Source organism: Antechinus flavipes, chromosome 5 (genome assembly GCF_016432865.1).
Source record: "Antechinus flavipes isolate AdamAnt ecotype Samford, QLD, Australia chromosome 5, AdamAnt_v2, whole genome shotgun sequence".
NCBI classification, from domain to species: Eukaryota; Metazoa; Chordata; class Mammalia; order Dasyuromorphia; family Dasyuridae; genus Antechinus; species Antechinus flavipes.
The window spans coordinates 224,129,263-224,149,331 of record NC_067402.1 but is presented as its reverse complement, the minus strand read 5'-3'; the positions used below and the strand labels follow the sequence as shown (position 1 = coordinate 224,149,331).

The following is a 20,069-nucleotide window of genomic DNA, read 5'->3' as shown; positions in this document are numbered from 1 at the left end:
CCATTCTCTGGTGATTGCATCTGAGTACCCCCTGTGCACAACTGCACTCCCCGCGTCCCCTAGAGCCGCTAGGTCCCTGTCCCACACTACACTGCAAAGCCAACGTCTCCTGCCAAGGATGTGGGCATCCCAGCCGTACTGATAAATATGGAAACTCCATCTTTATTGGCTGTATAAACATCTCTGGTCTGTACATACATTTCATACATCATAGTGCAGGGAAGATGGGGGGTGGAGGGAGGCCAGAGGTCTAGGTCCCCCAGCAGCACAGCAGCTCAGCCCCTCCTTTCCCCTAGAGGCCCCATTCCTTCTGTGCCAACCAGGGCAAGGAGCTCCTGTCTCCTGTCACGGAGGGGAGGAAGGGGAAGGGGAGAGCCCAGAGTGGGAGTAGGGGAGAGAGCATAAGAGTCGGAATCAAACACTGACGCAAACCGGGCAACGTGAACAAGCAGCAAGCAGACATCCCACTCCCCCGAGAGGAAAAGTGGGAGGGGGATACAGGGGAAGGAAGGGAGGGCCTAGAGCAAGGACTCTGGGGTCACTGCGCTCCCCCACACCTGTCCTGGGGCTGGCACCAGGAAGCAGCTCCGGAGTGAGCCAAAGGAGCCGCGTCTTCCCCAGCACTTGGCACCAAGTTGTTTGGGGAGGTTTCTCCGTGGGTCAATGGTACAACAAGAGGGCGTCCCTAGACTACTTGGGGCAAGAGTCAGTACAAGCAAAGAGCCTCACCCCAAGCCCTGCCAGCAGGGGCGGGAAGAGGGACAGACCAAAGCAGCAAATATCACAGACATTCAGTAGACAAAGAGATGGAAGGAAGCAGAGATCTTTGAGCAAGACCAACTGGCGTGGTCCGGTTCTCCAGTCCCACCTTGGAGAACTGCCCCAGGTTTAGGCAAAGCTGGCATTTTAAAAACTGCTGGATGCTCTGTGCAGTGTCCAGCCCTTGGGTCAAGGGAAGGATATTGTAGCTTTACACCGAGGCACAAACCTGGCCCGATTAGGCCGGCGACCAGGTCTCGCCTGCTTTGACCCAGGAGCCAGGGGCCTGGGAAGGGAGAGGGCCTCAGAGCCACTGGCAAAAACCCCCAGGGCAGCATGGTTGGTACATCCCTGTCATATTGGGGCCTCAGCCCCAAGGAATGGTGAGGAAGGGGACACCAGGACCAGAGAGGCTGACGCTGGAGAACCGCCTGGCCCGGCAGGCTCCGCCTGGTGCTCAACCAAGCAGGGGCCAGAGACAGACTAAAGCCCTCCTCAAACCGGGAGGAGGAGGCAGGGGCCAGGGGAAGGAAGAGGGCGGGGAGGAGAGGCCACGAACTGGGTGTACGGTCCTGGAAGGAGGGAGAGAGGGGGCGCCGCGGGGGCCCTAGCCGCTCAGAGGGTGCAGGTCCACTTTGACCTTCTCGCCACTACTCAGCATCCCAATAGTGGGGAAGAAGCCTCCAGGGGGCACAAGGGCATCCTTCTTGCCGATGATCTTGCCATTTCGAGTGAAGAACACCTGTGGGGACAGGAAGCGGGCTGTGTCTTAAGCACTCCCGGCCCCGGGGCCCAGGTATTCAGCCCTGAGAGCCTTTCCTATCCCCCCACAGGGAGGCACACTGGGGGCAGCAGCACAGAGCAGCCACAAGGGGGCGTGCTGGGGCCGGCCACCCAGACCATCCTCGCCCAGGGCCACTCTCCTGCGGCTTCCTCCAAGCCCCAGCCCAGCTCCCCGACATCTTAGTGTCCCCCAAAGTCCCTCCTATTGCCTCCCTCAAAATACTCAGCTGCCCACACTTACCACCACCTTTTTTCCCTCATGCTCTTGCTCCATCTCTTCCCCATCTTCTTCCTCCTCTTCCTCCTCCTCCTCCTCCTCTTCTTCCTCCCCCTCCTGGTGTAGGTACATTACATTTCGGACAGCTCGAGGAGTGGGAGACAGGATCACCGTGTCACAACTGTCATCACTGTCTCCTAGGAGAGCAAGAGCAGGGGCTGGGGTCCTGTCCCCAAGGCCTGTGCTTTGCCCCCCTTCCTCCCTCCCACCTACTCACCTTCACTGTCCAAAATATAATCTCGTGGAAACATGATCCCACAGCCCATGATATCTCCTTTATAACAGCGCGGCCCAAAAGGGTCCCCTACACCACTGCCGTGGAAGATCTTTCCATCATCTAGTTAAGAGAGGCGGAGGGAGAGAAACAGACTCATTTGTGGGGAGGCGGCCGAAGGTTTAGTTGTTACTTTAATGCCTTTTTGAAGAGATCCCATAGACATTATTTCAACTTTACAAAAATCCTTTGAGGATCCTGTGGAATGTGCAAGCTTTATGGTCCTCATCTTATTCATGAGGACGTGGGTTCAGAGAAGTTAAAAGTCATTTGTTTAACAGTCACACAGCTTGTCAGAGGTCAAATAGGGACCTGAAATCCAGAATTTCCAGCTTCAATTCTACTTCAGACTGGTCATCTGAGGGATTGGAAAATGGAGAACTCCAGGGAATTGGCCTAAGGGATAGATGGCCCAAAGTAAGCAGTGAAGAAGAGACAGGGAGAATGTGGCCCCCCTCAAGGGGACTCCAAATGATACATTTAAAATGATACTCAAGAGAGTAGAAGTGTAACAATGGATCACTTAAGTAAAACAGTGAGTGCTGGGACTATCAGATTAAAAGTAACATGGATTTTAAGAAATAAATAAGCTCATGAGGAATTCATGTCTCTCATAGAACCCTCATTTTCTGTTCTGATGTTCGTCAGGTTTGTAATACCAAAAAAGAAAACATTCAAAAGAAAATTTTAGTTGGGAAAAGAGTGTTTAAAGGGAACAAAACACAAGAGGAAAAAAAAAAGGAATCTGCAGGGGTGGGGTGGGGAGAAAGCCAACTCAGAGCCCTGGAATGTCCCAGAGCTTGGCCCCCAGGTCTCCCCCTTCCGTCTTGCTCCTAGGGCTGGGAAGAAAAATACCCAAGTGTTCAGAGAAGTGGAACAGAAATAAGGCAGAACACTCCGGGTAGAAGGGAGGGAAAAAGAAGAGCAGGCTCAGAAGTGGGGTGGGGATGAGGGGCACGGGATTGACACACAGAAACATAAGGTTTTCCCTCCATGATATCAGGTCCCTACATCATTCCCCACCCCCACCCCCAGCTTCCTCCAAGGTAGACCAAGGGAGGGAGGAAAAGGCCCTCACCCCCAACCCAAGAACCCAGATCCCTCCAATTACCTGCATGATATGCCACGGAACCTCTACTCCAGCCAGGATGCCTATTCTTGGGATAATCCTGGCCAAGGCAGGAAGAGAGAGGTCTGGGGTACTGGGAAAGGGGAAAGGCCCTCCCCAAACTTTCTCCACCCACGCTTGAACCTTGTAAAAAATGCCAATCGCCCACCCCCACCCCAGCCAAAACTTGCCCAGGTGAGAGTGAGTGTTAGGGGAAATGACAGGGTGCTCAAATGCCAAAGGACCAAAGCCCAAGAGCTGGTACTCTTTGGGCACCAAGTCCTTGGGTCTGTGACTCTATGTATGTAGGCCTGAGAAGGTGTATGTATGACTGTGCACATGTGTGCAAAAGGAAGCTCTTCCATCTTCTCAGGCAAACCCAGCCTCCAGTTGTGGCTCTGCACACATCCCCCCTTCCCTCCCCCTATCCCCCCCAATTCTTTTCTCCCATAGCCACAGGGGCAAGTTAGGTCCACCCTAGCCCTCCCACTCCATTTTAGGTCTACCTCTCACCTTTCTTGCCAGCCCCAAGGCAATGTAGCACTTTTCCCCAGGGTCTACAATCTCCACCTCAAAGTAGTGACTTCGTGTGCTGAGCGGGTGGCGGGCTTGGGCCAGCCCCACATCAATGATGCTCTTGCCCTTCCCCACATACTCCAGCAGCTGTGGAGGGAAGCAGCAATGGTAGGGTGGTTGATGCTAAAAAACTCAGCCCAAACTTCAGTGCCAAGGAAACTTAAGTCTTCTCTGAGAACAGGGTGGGCTGCTAGAGGTACAATCTGCTTGAATGTCTAGGAGCAGACTTGGGAAACAGTACTAGATTGTGGCTAAACAGGACTGGAATAATTTCCTCCCTGCTGCTCCGCAGCTTGTTCCCCGAGCTAGAGTTCTCTTGGGGTTGGTCAACATTTTTCTCGTATTACTGGGTTAAGAGTGAGGAATAGCACAAAAACCAAAGTTAATAGCTGAGCTGCCCGGAGGAAATCTTCAAGAGGTAGCCACGTCTACCCTGCCCATGTCACCATCTTCCAGCCAGCGTGGTTGGCTTCTTCATGTCTGAGAGGAGCCTTAACTTTTAAGGGGCAGAGAAGCAGGGAAGTTGTACAGGAAACCAGGCAATGCATTAAGGGCAATTTAGGTATGATCCTGATCTGGCCTGAGAGGGCCAGAAGAGGGACAGGGGAGAGGGGAAAGAGGAACTCCAGATGCTGGAAGAAGACCAGGAGCCTTCTGTCTGAGTTGGGATTGATATGATTTTTCAGGGTCGTCTACTTGCCATTGGGCCTGGAAAAAGCCAAGGGAACGTAGGCCTTGGGACTCCTGGTTCCACTCAAATTTAAGGAAGAGAAGGAGAGAGGTCAAATCCAAAATGCTTCTGGCATCCTCCTTTTCATTCAGGGGTCCCTTCCCTCACTTCATCTTCAAGTTTGGAATCAAAAGCTCCTCTTCCTAGCCTCCATCCTCTTCAAATTGCTAAGGGAAGCAGAGATGGCTTGAGGATTCTTGGGGCTCCTTACTCCCACAATGGCACTCCTTGGGCATGATTGAATACCCCCACCTTGGGTGTGTATATTTATCAGCTGCCATGGTAACAGAGGACTATGACTCACTCCCTTCTTCCAATATCACCTGGGATTCCTTAATCCCTTTTTAATTAGCCAGAACTACCCCTCTGAGATCCACCTCCCCTGAGAAAAAAAAAAATTGTACTCAGGAGAATCACCAACCCTTCCACCTCTTGGGATTTCTAGAACCCTAACGCAACACACCCAAAAAGTTATTCTCGGCCTTTCTCCTAAGCCTTCAGAGATGAAGGAAGGAGGGAGCACAATTTTCCTTTGGCTTTCTGTTCCCAAAGCTCCACTACCTCAAGCCTGGCTGCCCAGCCTCCCCTGAGAAGAGGTGTTGTGAGACCGGGAGGAGGCAGGTAGAGTTTGGGAGAAAGCCTGCTGTTCCCCACGAGCTCTCCCTTCCTCCCATGTCACAGGAGTAGCTGTCAGACAGCCTCTTACAGGCAGAGACTCCCACTTCAGCTTCACTTCCACTACAGCAGCAGATCTGCCCCTCACCTGCTCCAGACCGTCCCAGCTGACTCTACTCTTTTATCCTCTAGGGTATCTTCTCCTAAGGCTACTCATTCCTTTATTCCATCTCTTCAGCACGATTGGCTTGTGTGGTATTCCCCTGTCCTTCCTTTCCTCCCTGCTTCTCACACAAGGCCTCATCTTTTCCATTAGCTGGGCTCAGTGTCCCCTTCTTCTAGGCTTTGTGGGGCTAGCAGGCAAGGGGGTCAGGAGAAAAGGCAAGGATAGAGTGGCTATTTTCATCTTTCAAGAGCAGCTCCCAACTTATCATTTCCTTCCAATACTGCAACATTGGGAATGGGAGCAGGGGACCCCACACCACAGCTGCCCTTAACCCACACTATCCAATTGGCCCTAATGTAGGAAACACAACGTTCCCCAGTCCCAGGCCAAGAGACATCTAGTCCAGACCTCGATCTCTGAGAAAAACATGCTTCAAAATTCCCCTCTGCCCCAGCCCTAGGGAGGGCAGCTGTTGTAGTTTTGTCCAAGGAATATGAGGCTTTATGGACTAGAAGAACTAAGGAAATTCCATAAGCCAGGAAATGGGGGAAATCAAAAGGTCTCTAGATATATCTGGAATGTAGTAATATAGGAGTTGTAAGTATTCTGCATAAATCCCTCCTAAGTCCTGGAAAACCTAAACATGTCTTCCGCTACAGAACTTTTTGTCCTGTACTTTCAGCTTTCTCCTATCCCAGAAAAAAAAAAAAAAAAAAAAACACCAACTTCTTCCCAAGTCTCTATGGTACCCTAAAGTCAATCTTTCTTCAACCAGTTCAGATGGATGAGAAAAATTATGTGGGGGTGGGTGAGGGAAGGTGAAAAATAGAGAAGCATAAAAAAGCCTAAATCTTCTGTTCTAATCTGATTTGTTCGGCTTCCTCAGGAAGAAGTATTACTGTGGTGACAGGAATAGACAGGGTAGGATTCTCTTTTGATTATACCTTTCTCCCTGTCCTGTGCAACACCCAAAAACTAAGACAGAAGCTGTGTTGGAATACATGGGAGCTGCTGGAATTCATGGGAGCCACCTGACAGTGTCTGCTGGAGATCCAAGCCAGACCTGCAGAATGGATCTCCTCTTGTGAGAGGATGATACAAGGAGACTAAGAGGCAGTTGCGTTCTCTGACTGAGAGGCCTTTGCGTTGTCTGATCTCTCTCTTCTTCCCTCTGCCTCCAATTCATCTGTTCCCAGCACACCTGTGTCAGCAAAGACTGCCCTGCAACGCCTTCAAATGCTGTGATCCCCAGCTGTGGACGTTCCAAGAGAATTGACCTGTCCCTTAACAAAGCTGTTTACAGAGCACTGTGCTAGGCACTGAAAGAAATACTGTTCCTACTTTCTCAGAGGCTTGACAAACACAGATGACTATAATAAATCATTCTCTCTCTTCTCTCCCTCTCTCCGCTCTTCTTTTTCTCCCTTCTTCCCTTCTCCCTCCCTCTCCAAGTCTCTGTTCTCTATCATTGGATCTCATGGGTCTCCACAGACAATGAAAGATCTCATCTGACACACTACTCTACTTCACCGGTCTGGAAGCTCTCTAGCACACACTGTAACCCACCCACGCCCTGTCATCCTGTGTGAGTTTTGTCCAAGTCGGTTGACAGCCACCCCAGAAGAGTTACTGACCACCCTGCAGGCCTTGTCTGGCTCGCTCCTGTGTGGCTGAGGAGTGTAGGGTTGAGCTGCCGGTACATTCCTTGGCCACAGTCATCTTACTCAGCTACTGCTGTTGGAACCCCCATCCTGGCAGGGTGCGAGTCTGCTCAAATCGGCCAGTCCCATCCCCTGCCCTTTTCACCTTTTGCTCTAGGAGCTAACATCAAACCAGCACCACCACAGCTTCTGGAGAGGGCATGTCAATCAAATCCCCCCACAAATTATTCCTGTTACCCAGAAACACCTCTCAGAGATCCTTGATTTTGTATTTGCACTCCCAGAGTTTAGCGCAGCACCTGGTATACAAAAATCACTTAATAAATGCTTCGGTTATTCTTCTCTCTTGTTACTCGGCTAACCTCTGCCAGGTGTACAAAGTCTTAATGTTGCCCTTCCTGCTGAATGGGAGCTTCACCACTGGTAATAGCCTTTTCTCCAAAAGCACAACCTCCAACTCTAATTCAGGCCCTTCTCACTTCTCCTATGGACCCAAGAGCCTCGTAAAGATCTCCCCACCTCAATATTCTCTCTATAAAGACACACAGCTGCAAAAGTAATTTTCCTAATTCACTGGCTTTATCATGTCATTTCCTTGCTCAATAAGCCCCATGACTCTCTCAAAATCCTGGGATAAAACACTCACTCATCAGTTGGACACCCAGTTGCTAACACATTACATAGTCCTCCTCTTCACACATCCCAAGCTGCAGCCAAACTGTCCAATGTGTTTCTCATCCACAACACTTGGGTGCTTTTGCATGGGCCATCTGCCAAGCCTGAGAAGTGTGCCTTTCTCTGCCTCTTAGAATGGGGAGCTTCAGCTCACAGGACCCCTCTTCTAGGAGGCCTCTCCTGATGTCCGTACTAAAGTTACACTTTGTATTTACTATGTATGCATTTAAATTTATGCACCGATATTGTTCCTGTCCCAGAAGGATGGAGGTTCTTTGAAGGTAGGAACCATTCCCTTTTGTTAGCTTCACATTCCTAATTGATGCTAGTAAACATTTGTGAGCTGATGCTGCAACTCCCTCCTGCCCACCAGACATTTCTATTGCCTCTGGGTGTCTCTACTCTGATTCTTCAAGGGCCTATCTTCTATTTCATTGAACTGAACTGAACAGAATCTGTAATGTGATAGGATGAGTGCTTTAATTTAGATTTCATTGATTGATTTTGTTTTTATATCATCTCAATTTTCCCAACTATTCCTCTTCTCTGCTCTCTCCCCCCCCCAAAAAAAAGAATAAAAGAGAGGGAAAAAAAGTCCAGAAAAAAACAATGTATACACTGCATTTTCCTTGAAGAGGGCTGTCAACAGTCCCCGCAATGTACTACCCAAAATTAAAGATGCCAGTCCCTCAGGAACATATGGCCACTGAAGGTGCTCAGAGCTGCTCTCATTCCCTTCTACTGTCATCTCCCACCTACCTGGCTCCCCAACCACTGATTGCTAGCTCTTCCTGTATAATCCCAAATTTATTCCACTCTCCAGTAAACTATTTGCTTAATCCCAATAAATCAAAAATGAAATCTTCCCCTTTGGGTTCTATACCACTAAGACCTCCATTGTAAAGGGCTTGGGGACCAGTTTAGCAATTCTTCTCGAAGAAAGCCCTGGAGGCCCAGGAAAGACAAACAATAGCCCAATGTTACAGAACAGTAGAACTGAGAAGTGCCTCCAAAAACCTGCTCCCTTCCCCACGCCCCTTGCCCCCAATCCATCACCACCTTTCCAGCTTCCTTTCCCTATGGGCACCTGCCCTCTCAGCTTGCCAACCCAGACCCTAATCCCCTGTGACAAGAGCAAGCAAAGGCTCAGCGCCCTAGGGCCCTCTGCTCTCTTCTCCCCCCTCTCCTCCCCAACAGCTACACAGAAAACATGAACAAGAATAGGTCAGGCTTCAACACGGTTTCCTTCTGGGGTGGGTCTCTATGAAGGGCCCCTCCCCCCACCCCATAACCCCAGGGTGGGGGCCAGTACTCACTCCACTTTGTATACGGAAGATGTTGCCTTGTCTCTAAGGAGTTGTCAAAAGGAGTTTCCAACACGAATAAAGAAAGAAATGAGTCTAATCCCCCAGAGCTGCCTTCCCCTCCCCAAGCATTACCTCATAGCACTAAGCCTGGAGGCAAGGAGAAGGCAGGTGTGTCTGCCTTCACTACCACTTAGCAATTCTCAAAGAAAGTTAGAGCTTAGGGGCATGGTTTTGTAGAATAAAAAAGTGAAATCCATCTCAGGCGGCAAGAACCACCGAATAAGCAAAAGATATGAACAAACACCAGATTCACTTCCCAGACCCACCCGATGAAGCCATGGGTCAGATCACAAACAGTAAGAGAAATGCAATTTAAACCAACTCCAAGCTTTTAGCTTTCTCACCACACAATCTGGTTAAAAGAACAAAAACTGGAAACAGTCAATGTTGGAGTTGAAGGAAGAAACACACACTAATTCTCTGCTCATGGAACTCTTCCAGAGAGCAATTTAGAATTAAGCAAGAAAGGAGACTAAATTGTCCAACCATTTCCTTTGACCCGGCAATCTCACTACTTCTTCAAGACAGAAAGGAATGATCATTATATGCCAAAAAATTCATAGCAACATTAGTTGTGGGAACAAAGAATTGGAAACAAAGTGGGTACCCATCAATTGAAGGATTATTAAAGCAAAACTGGGCAAGGAAAAAGAGAGGGAGGAATGTTTCAGATTCTTTTGGGAGGAGCCCCCAAAAATGAGCTGGAGGGAAGAGAGAATGTGGAGGCACTCACATGAACTCAAGTGCCAAAAGGAAGGGGGTAGGGGCTGCCAGAAAGGAGAGCTAAGATCAAGGACTCGAGCTTTATCTTAGGAGGAAGAGGGGAAAAAAAAGCTGACTAGAAACTTGGAGGCAAAAGCAACAGTCTGACAGTGCTCTGTACACATAATGTCTTGAAATTGAAATGTTAACATTGTAGGTTCCAAAATCATGAGCTCCAAATCTGACAGGGGAAGCCAGGGCTGAATGCTCTTCCTAGCTCTGCCACTTACTTACCTGCTCTATGGAGCTCTGGCCAAGTCCCACCTTCTCCCAAGCTCCACGCTCCTTTCCTATTTTCATGATTTCAAACAGGGCTTCTCTTCCATAGTCTGGTAAAACCTATGGACCCTTCTCAGAATCACATTTTTGAAGGCATAAAATACATAGGATCATAAAGGAAACAAATTACATTAAACTAATTGTAGTTATTTATTTTTTGGTGAGGCAATCAGGGTTAAGTGACTTGTCCAAGGTCACAAAGCTAGAAGTATCAAGTATTTGAGGCCAAATTTGAACTTAGGTCCTCCTGACTTCTGGGTCAGTGCTCAATCCATCATTACCTAGCTGCCTCCCAAAATATTTTTAAAATCAAATTCCAACACTAATGCATTGTTGGCAGAATTGGTGGAATCCAACCATTCTGGAGAGCAACTTGAAACTATGCCCAAAGGACTACCAAAATGCATACCCTTTGATCCAACAGTGTCTCTACTGGGTCTATATCCTAAAGAGATCATAAAAAAGGGAAAAGGACCCCCATGTGCAAAAACATTTGTAGCAGCCCTTTTTATAGTGGCAAGGAACTGGAAACTGAATGAATGTCCATCCGTTAGGGAATGGCTAGTTAAGTTATGGTATATGAAATGTAACGGAATATTATTGGCTCTATTAAGAAATGATGAGCAGGCTGATTTCAGAAAATCCTAGAAGGACTTACATGAACTAATGCTGAGTAAATCATAGGCAGCAGAAGATTATATGATGATCAATTGTAATAGACTTGGCTCTTCTCAACAATGCAGTGATTCAAGGCAATTCTATATAGACTTGGAATGGAAAATGCCAATCACACCCAGAGAGAGAACTATGGAGACTGAATGTATATTAAAGCATTGTGGTTTTTACCATTTTTGTTTCTTTTTTTTAATCTGATTTTTTCTGCACAACATAACAAATATGGAATATTTAATTATTTAATCATCACACAAATTATCAATTTAATTATATATGAATATATAATTATTAATTAAATATGCACATATTGAATCTATATCAGATTGTTTGCTGTCTTGAGGAGGGAGGAGGTAAGGAAAGGAGAAAAATGTAGGACACAATCTTACAAAAATGAATGTTGACTGTATAAGACGACTGCCTGTCATCTAGGGGAGAGGGTGGAGGGAGGGAAGGGAAAAATCAGAACAGAAGTGAGTGCAAAGAATAATATTGTAAAAAAAATAACCCATGCATATGTACTGTCAATAAAAAATTATAACTAATTTTTTAAAAAAGTTTAAAAAAATGAATGTTGTAAAATACCACCAGAAAACATACACACACACACACACACACACACACACACACACACACACACACAAGTTCCAGGACTCCCTGAAATCTGTCCATGCACTTCTTGGGTACCAGGGGCTCTCAAGGGTTAAGAGGTTAAATACCTCTGTTTTAAAAGGATATTTGACAGAGGAAAGGTTCTTTTTGTCCTCCATCTCCACCAAGAGTACAAGTCAACAAAGCTTCAAAAAACATTTCTTCTAGCATTGACATCAGTAAGGATTTACCAACAGTGAAAATTACAAAAGACAGGCAGACTAACGATGGTATTCTCTTTTTCTGAAATCCTGAAACAGGAGGCAAGAATATGGCCAAGATGACTCCTCCCAGGTCCTTATAGACTAACAACTCTTTAGAGTTAGATGACAAAACTGTGATAGAAGTTAAAAGGAAAGAAAATGATCATATTTGGGACTAGGGAAAAAACAAACAAGGATAGTGAAGTCTCCTCAATTCAAGACACAGTTGAGAAGACTGTGGTGATCCAAGACCCTGGGGAGCGATGCCTTAGGTGTGAGCGAGTGCCAGAGAGAAAAAAATTACTCAGGAATAGGATTCCTGCAATGCTGTTTCCAAAGAAGGGATGGGAATAGGAGAGCTCAACAGCCCACAACAGAAGGAAAGCGTTCCTGAGCCTGCAGGGGTGTTGGGGAGGGGGCCTAGGGAAAGGAAGCGGGTGTAGGCAGGAAGGAGGGAAGACTATTTATAAATGTGGACAGGATCTTCCATCAATTAGAAAGGATTGGTTGGGAGGAGCTGGAGTACTTTGGGAGGGGAGCAAGGACAGGTCCAGGCAGGAGAGGGCAGCAAGAGAATGCCAGGAAAAAACTCCCTAAGGAAAGGTCAGAGATGCAAACTTGAAAACTGAAATATCTTCCTGGCTTTGTACTAAGTTCAGTTTTGCAGATGTTGTCAAAACGATGAGGAAGGGGAGGAAAGAAAGAAAAATGTTAAGGGTCAAAGGGATGGGTATCTTATAAGACAACACAGAACCTCTAGTCCTCAAACCCCAACAAAGGATGGGTAGCACCATTCCCACTGTAGCAAAGGTGCTTCCTCCTCTCCTCACCTGTCCTAGGCCCGACTCACCCAGAATTCCTGTTTGCAAGGGACCTTTCTTAAACTGGCCACCCCACCTGGCTACCATTGTGTTTTCAATCACAGAACATTATTCTGAGAACATCATGGTTTCTGAGAGTTTCTGGTGAGACTGGCATGTGTAAAAGGTCACATCCACCCACATAGGGTCAGGCAATAGACCAGGAAAATCTTGAGTAGCCACCCTAGGACCTGGAACCACGGGCTCAACCTTTGTTTATTCTCAACACAGCAAAAAGGATTGCAGCTAGATAGATAGAAAAAATGTCCTGATTTTTAATAGTCTATGTGTTTCCTAGGATCTGAAGCCCAGAGAATGGTGGAAATACAGTCTGTCTGTCTGGAGGGGGAAGAATGATTTACAAACCATGCAAATTTATCTTAAATCTACATTTTTATGTCTTATAGTCTTACAAAGCTAAGTAGTGAGAGCCAAAACCAGCAATATCAAAACATTAAACAAAATGGAATTCTGGTATTCTGCCTCCAAATAAGACATGTTGCTCTAAACACAAATAAGACGAATACAGGGAACCTTGGGTAACCAGAAGCTAAAAGCATCAAGGAAGACATACAACAAGAAAAAGTACTGGTTTCAGGGACCAGAGAATTAAATGCAGTTACTACAATCACCCTGCTCCCAAATTAAGTAGCATACACATAGAAAGAGGCAGAATCACATCTTGGGACATGAAAAGATTAATATTAATCTCCTTATCATCCAAAGCTTCAGTTCTTTAAGGAGATCTTTCTGATCTTTCAGGCTAGGGACATTCATTCACATCTATCTGACATACAAGGACTAGGGACTGACACAAAGAAAAATTAACAGAGAAGGGCATGGAAGACAAAACTGGGCAATCAAACTGTGGTAGCCCCCCTGCCACTGTAAGTCTTGACATCTTCCCAATTCCACTGCTCCATACTGCATCCCCAAAGGCAGTCCCCAACTCACCGTTCCACATACTTTGACATCGTGTAACCGTCCCCATTCATCCTCATAACTGTCCACCATCATCACACTATCATCCTCTTCACTGCCCAGTTCAGCATTCAGGTGTAGCCGCACTTCTTCCCCCAGGGAATGCATGCCCACAGCAGGGAAGAGCCCATCCGGGGACACAGGCATAATGGTAGAGCCCACCTGTAAGACAAGAGAATGGGCCCACAGGGTTTAAGAAATAAGAAATACTGCTTTACTTATATAGGAAATATTAATAAGTCCCATTTCTTTAATGCTTAAAGGTTTACAAAACTTTCTTCACAATAACTCTATAAGGGGGTAGGGAAAGTGCTCACTTTATTAATGAAGACAGAGGCCGGTCAAGCCCAGATCTACTGACATCAAATGAAGCACTACTTCCTTGGCATCACCCACTATATCTCCACACATATCTCAGCACCCCCACAAAATGGGTTAGAGACATATCATCTGCACTTCACAGATGAGGGATAAGAAGGCTCAATGACTTGCCCAAAATTAATGACAGAGATGGGCACCTGTAAATTGGGACTAAAACTGAGGCTCAACATCTGGGCCTGGGGTCCTGAAGCAATCCCAGACTTTGGAAACATATCTAGAGATTGAGAGCTCTGTCTGTCTGCCCTTAAACCCTCCCTATAAGCCTTTCTCTGAAGGGATGACAAACCCAAATGGAGGCAAAGGAACATCAGACAAGATGTTGTACAAAGGAAGGATAGAAGCCACAAAGGTATTTCAAGTCTAAAAGTCCAAGAAGGACACCTTGTGTCCCTTCAATGGCCACAGCATTCTGCTCCCTCTGTCCTCAGGGATGCCCTCTACTTCTCACCATCCCCAGTTGTGAAGGCTCTGGTCATGCAGCTCTGGGCCAGTGCCCTGAGCGGCAACTCGGAGCCTTCTCTCTCTGCATCCTATATACGATGTGTCTTTCTCCTTCAGCACATTGGGGGCTTTCTGATGGCTGAGACCATACCTTATCTATCTTGATTTCACCCTAAAGCTCAAGACAGGGTGGTACTGATGATTCAGCGGGGCAAACAATTCCCTCAGTGCTGTCCCATGGATCACTGAAAAAAGGCTGACTCATGGCTCCACTTGTGACCACAGTATGGTCCCATCCCACCTTGGGAAGCCTGCAAGCCCTGGCTACCTCCTCTCACAGGGCACTGACCCCCACTCACCCGCTTCCCATTCTTAGTAAAGAAGATCTGAGCTGTCTGCACATCAAAGGAGACGGGCTCGATGCCACAGCCAATCCGGTCCCCAGAGCTACATTTCGTCCCAAACTGGCGGCCTTTGGCTCGGCCACTATACAGCCTACAGACAGATGGATAAATAAATAGAAAGGCAAAATCTGAGACATGGAGCAAGGGAGGGCCCTTCCCGGACTCGTCCTCTGTCCACTAAACCTAATCCTCCCCATGCCACAGCCCTGCTGGATCCAGCAGTCACTTCTTTTCATGTTCATCTTGGTAACCTTCAGTGTCCTGTCTTTCTCTCCACACTGGCAGTGCCCAGTAGGAAGAAATCCTATCTCCTCTCCTCCCCCTTTTAGTGAGCCCTCTCAGTATCCAAGGGAGAGGAAGTCTCCTGCTACAATGTTCTAGGACGCATCCACCTCAGTCACTTCCCGTAGCACAAAACCCCCACTACCCCTGTTCCTAGCAGAGAGGTCTGATGGCTCGAGCAAGCTACTCACTTGCCATCATCAGCATGGTAGGCAACTGAGTCAGGCAGCCAGCCAGGCTGGTGGTCTAGGCTGTAGTACTGAGGAACCAGCCCCACAGCAATGGTGCCCCGCACCCCACTGTCCACAATCGACACCTAAGGGGAAAAGAAACATAATCAGCAGGTGCTGGGGATACCCAAGGATTAGAAGAACTAGATGCAAGGTGAGTAAAAGCATCAGGGGATCAACAGGAGTTTAGGTGAGAAGAAATGGAAGTGTAAGGGCTAAGAAAGAGACATGGTCCACTAAAGGGAAGGTACTGGAGAGAGATACTGAGATAAGATATAGGGGTACCAGGAGATGGGTTGAAAATAAGATGGAAGGTGAGGGAGGTCAAAGTATGATATGCTTGGCTGAGAAAGGGAAGGAGAGGGTCAAAAAAAAAAAAAAAAAAAAGGTAAGAACCCAGGTCACCTTCTCAGATTTAGGGACCACAACAGCCTGTGACCTGAAATAACAGTCTAGTAGGACTAGACCTAGAACTTGGTAAAAGGAGTCCACTGAAGGTCAACCAACCCCTATACCCACTGTCTCCATCACCTCAAAATAATTGCTGTCCTTTGTCAGAGGTCGGGGAGCCACATAGCAGCCAACTTCACCAGAATTGCCATGGTAACTGTGGAGGGAAAATAAATTAGTTAACTGACCCAGCTCTCCAGGGAAGGAGAGTTCAGTACATTTACCCCTAAAGGGGCAGGCACAAGGAAAGGGGAAAGAACTGAAAAACCAGCCCCACAGTCTGGATCATATGTATCATGATGTATACTACAAGGTACTTAGGAGGTCATCCCAGCCCTCCCCTTTCCTCCATTCAAGCTTTAACCCAGACCACACAGAGGTTTGGTTTCTTCCATGTTTCCAGGGGAGCACAATTTGAAGCCTCCCTTAGTTGCCCAGATGGAATCTCACAACCCTGTCTAACCTCAATCCCTCATGTTGTGGCTTCAGCCCTTTTCCTCTGGCTCTGTCCTCAGTAGATCTGGAGAACGGTTGGTCTCTATCCTCTGTCCCAAAGCCCTTCGTTGATTTGAAGATGGTTTATTCAGTCCCCTCTCCTCAGCCTTCTCTTCTCCAGGCTAAATAACCCTATTTCCTTCCCCCTTCAGCGACAACTTTAGGAGAGAACTTAGGGCTGGGAAAAGGGATATGGAAGGGACTCAAGCAGGGAAAGAGAGAAAGCATATACAAATACACGAGAGCAGAGGGTGAAAGAAAGACATGGGGAGGGGGCAGAATACCTTGAGTTCTCCCCAACATCATCTTCTGGGTACACATACAATTGTTCAAATCAGGAAACCCCTCACCTCTAAAGCAGGACAACCTCATCCACCCTGTCCCCTGAGGCACTGGCAGAGGGAGAGTTGCCTGCCACCAGCTATCCTGGCAATAAAAGTGAGATCCCCTCTTCAATGTAGCACCAGGCAGGGACCCAGTCATGAAGCCCAGGCCAAGGGCAGCATCCGCTGACATCCCACCCCATCGGACTGATCCTTCGGAAATCCCTCTGAAAGCAGACATCCCCCGCTTCCTTTCCATTCCCAGAACCCAGGCAAGAAGGAGGCTATGAAAACCCTTGCTCACACCCACCTCAATGTGTCTCCCTCTACCAAGATGTGTTTGAATCTCTCCTGGTAGCGGACAGCCCGAACCTCTCGGATCTCTCTTATTCGCCGTCGCCAATTCAAGAACCGGTAGTGCAGGTTGAGGTCATCCATCTTGTCCAAGTGAGCCAGCCTGTTGGGGATAATGAAGACTCGACCTCAGTGGGGGACTCAGAGAGGAGGCAGAGAAAGGAAGGCCAGAGGTCTGCTTTCTCACTCTACAAGGCTTGATCCCAGTCAGGAGCCCTCACTCTACCCAAGGCAGAAGGGCATAAGCTGGCACGCGGGAGTGCCTCGATTCCTGGCACAAGCCGTGCTCCCTGGCTCCCATAACAGTTAAACCCCAACAGCAAACTACGCGAACCCATTTCCTATCAGTTAAGGAAGGGAAAAGGGGAAGTTATCTTGTTCCTCATATCTCAAACCACTAAAGAGCGTGGTCAGCGCTGACCACAGAAATCCCCAGCACCTTCGTTTGTAAAATGAAGAGCAAACTTCCTAAATGATCTCTTAAACGATCTTCCTGAATGACTGAGGAATAGGGCTGTGAAATCCTAGGATGTTATACTAGGTCAGGCCCTGGTAAAATTTTGGCCCCAAATTGGAACACTACGGGGCCCTGACACTGCAGAGGGAGGCTCCCTCACATCTGGGCCCCAGGACCTCAGCACCCTGACTCCCGTTACATATGGAGGCTTTCCCAGGACCCTGATCCTCATTACAGAGGGAAGTTTCCCCACATCTGGACCCCAGGACCTCAGCACCCTGACTCCTATATTACAGAGAGAGGATTTCCTACATGAGCCTCCAAGACCTTGACCTTTATTATAAGTGAAGGCTCCCCACATCTGGACCTCAGGATCTCAGCACCCTGACCCCCATTACAGATGGACGCTTCCCCACATCTGGGTCTCGGGACCCCCACACCCTGACCCCCATTACAGATGGAGGCTCCCCTACATCTGGGTCTCGGGACCCCCACACCATGACCCCATTACAGATGGAGACTCCCCTCCATGGGCCTCTAGGACCCTGACCCCCATTACAGATGGACGCTTCCCCACATCTGGGTCTCGGGACCCCCATACCCTGACCCCATTACAGAGGGACGCTCTCCCACATCTGGGTCTCGGGACCCCCACACCCTGACCCCCATTACAGATGGAGGCTCCCCTACATCTGGGTCTCGGGACCCCCACACCCTGACCCCCATTACAGATGGAGGCTCCCCTACATCTGGGTCTCGGGACCCCCACACCCTGACCCCCATTACAGATGGAGACTCCCCTCCATGGGCCTCTAGGACCCTGACCCCCATTACAGATGGACGCTTCCCCACATCTGGGTCTCGGGACCCCCACACCCTGACCCCCATTACAGATGGAGACTCCCCTCCATGGGCCTCTAGGACCCTGACCCCATTACAGATGGACGCTCTCCCATATCTGGGTCTCGGGACCCTGACCCCCATTACAGATGGAGACTCCCTTCCATGGGCCTCTAGGACCCTGACCCCATTACAGATGGAGGCTCCCCCACATCTGGGTCTCGGGACCCCCATACCCTGACCCCATTACAGATGGAGACTCCCCTCCATGGGCCTCTAGGACCCTGACCCCATTACAGATGGACGCTTCCCCACATCTGGGTCTCGGGACCCCCACACCCTGACCCCCATTACAGATGGAGGCTCCCCTACATCTGGGTCTCGGGACCCTGACCCCCATTACAGATGGAGACTCCCCTACATCTGGGTCTCGGGACCCCCACACCCTGACCCCCATTACAGATGGACGCTTCCCCACATCTGGGTTTCGGGACCCCCATACCCTGACCCCATTACAGAGGGACGCTCTCCCACATCTGGGTCTCGGGACCCCCACACCCTGACCCCCATTACAGATGGAGACTCCCCTCCATGGGCCTCTAGGACCCTGACCCCATTACAGATGGACGCTCTCCCATATCTGGGTCTCGGGACCCTGACCCCCATTACAGATGGAGGCTCCCCCACAGCTGGGCCTCGGGACCCTGACCCCCATTACAGATGGTGACTCCCTCCACGGGCCTCCACACCCTGACCCCCATTACAGAGGAGGCCCCCAGCCCCTAGCCCGCACACCCCCCCCTTCTCCATCCCCCCCGCCTAGGGGCCTGGGCAGCTGCTCGAGCTCCCTCACTCTCTCAGCAGGGCCCCTAGCGCCAACAGCAGTTTCTCCCTCGCCCAGACCGCAGGAACCCGGTCCAGGGCCGGGGGTGCTGAGTACCCGCCCACCGGTCCCGCAGGCAGCCCGCCCCCTGGTCCCCGCCTACCCCAGCAGCCTCGTCCTCCTCCATGGGCCTGCCAGACCCTCGCCGCCGATCGGCTACAGGCCTCCAACACCGACATCCGGGTCCCCACCCTTCCTACTGGGCCAGGCACTTGCCCCGCCCCCAGTCCTCCCACTTTAGCCAATCAGCGATGCCCCCCTGACAGGCGCCAGAAGCGACCAATCCAAGAGTCAAGAGTGCAAGGGGCGGGAGGCAAAGGCGGGGTCTTGAGCTGGAGCACTGGTCGCTAGAACGAGTTAGGGGGAGTCTTTGTCACGTGATGGGGGACTGGCAGGGCGGGTGTGAGATGACGTCACAGCCTAGGTTTTCTGCTAGCTCACGTGGCTGTGCGGGAGGAGGTAGCAGGGGCGCGGCCTCCCGGGCTAGGTGGGGCAAGGAAGATGGGGCCCCCCCAACCCGCTCTCTACGGTGCCCCGGCGTTTGTAAGGCCTGTTACTAAGCTCCTTCCGGCCCATCCCGCTCTAGTCCTGCCTGGCACGTGCTCTTTCCTACACCTCCCCCTCCACTCCCTGGTGTCCAACCCGGACGCTGTGACCGTGTCCTCGTCCCCTCCTCTCCCTGACCATCCCCTTGGGGGAAAAAAATGAAGGCGTGAATTTTTTTTTAAAAAGCGTTTTCGGTTATCTCCGCCTCTTCCTGATCCCATTTGAGGCTTTCTGGCAAAAATACTGCGGTGGTTTGCCCTTCCAGCTGATTTTACAAACGAGGAAATTGAGGCGGAGAGGGTTGAATGACTGGCCCAAGGTCACACAGCAAGTATGCGAGACCAGATTTGAGCTTAGGGAGAGGAGGCTCCCTGAGGGCAAGGCCGGTCATTATTATCATTTTATTAATAAATACATAATTAATTTGGCAAATAATGATAAATTTCATGGTTAAACCATATCATTATTTTATTACTAATAATAGCCTGTGGTAGAATACCCAGGAAAAGCTGAGTTCATGTCTGATTTTCAACATATCCTGAGGCCTCTAAGGAAACTTTCTAAGACTTGAGTTGCAGAAAAGT

At 49.2% G+C, this 20,069-nt stretch overlaps 1 protein-coding gene across 1 annotated transcript; it reads right to left on the bottom strand.

The window, feature by feature from the left end:
- Positions 1-136: 136 nt before the first annotated feature.
- SPRYD3 (SPRY domain containing 3) lies at positions 137-19,154 on the bottom strand. The gene is made up of 11 exons (XM_052000297.1): positions 19,043-19,154; positions 16,716-16,862; positions 15,669-15,744; positions 15,099-15,223; positions 14,581-14,716; positions 13,373-13,561; positions 3,715-3,864; positions 3,205-3,262; positions 2,037-2,156; positions 1,784-1,956; positions 137-1,501 (listed from the first exon to the last, which is right to left on the bottom strand). The coding sequence occupies exons 2-11, from the start codon at positions 16,841-16,843 to the stop codon at positions 1,367-1,369; spliced, it is 1,290 nt and encodes a 429-aa protein (XP_051856257.1). The 5' UTR covers positions 16,844-16,862; positions 19,043-19,154; the 3' UTR covers positions 137-1,366.
- Positions 19,155-20,069: the final 915 nt, after the last annotated feature.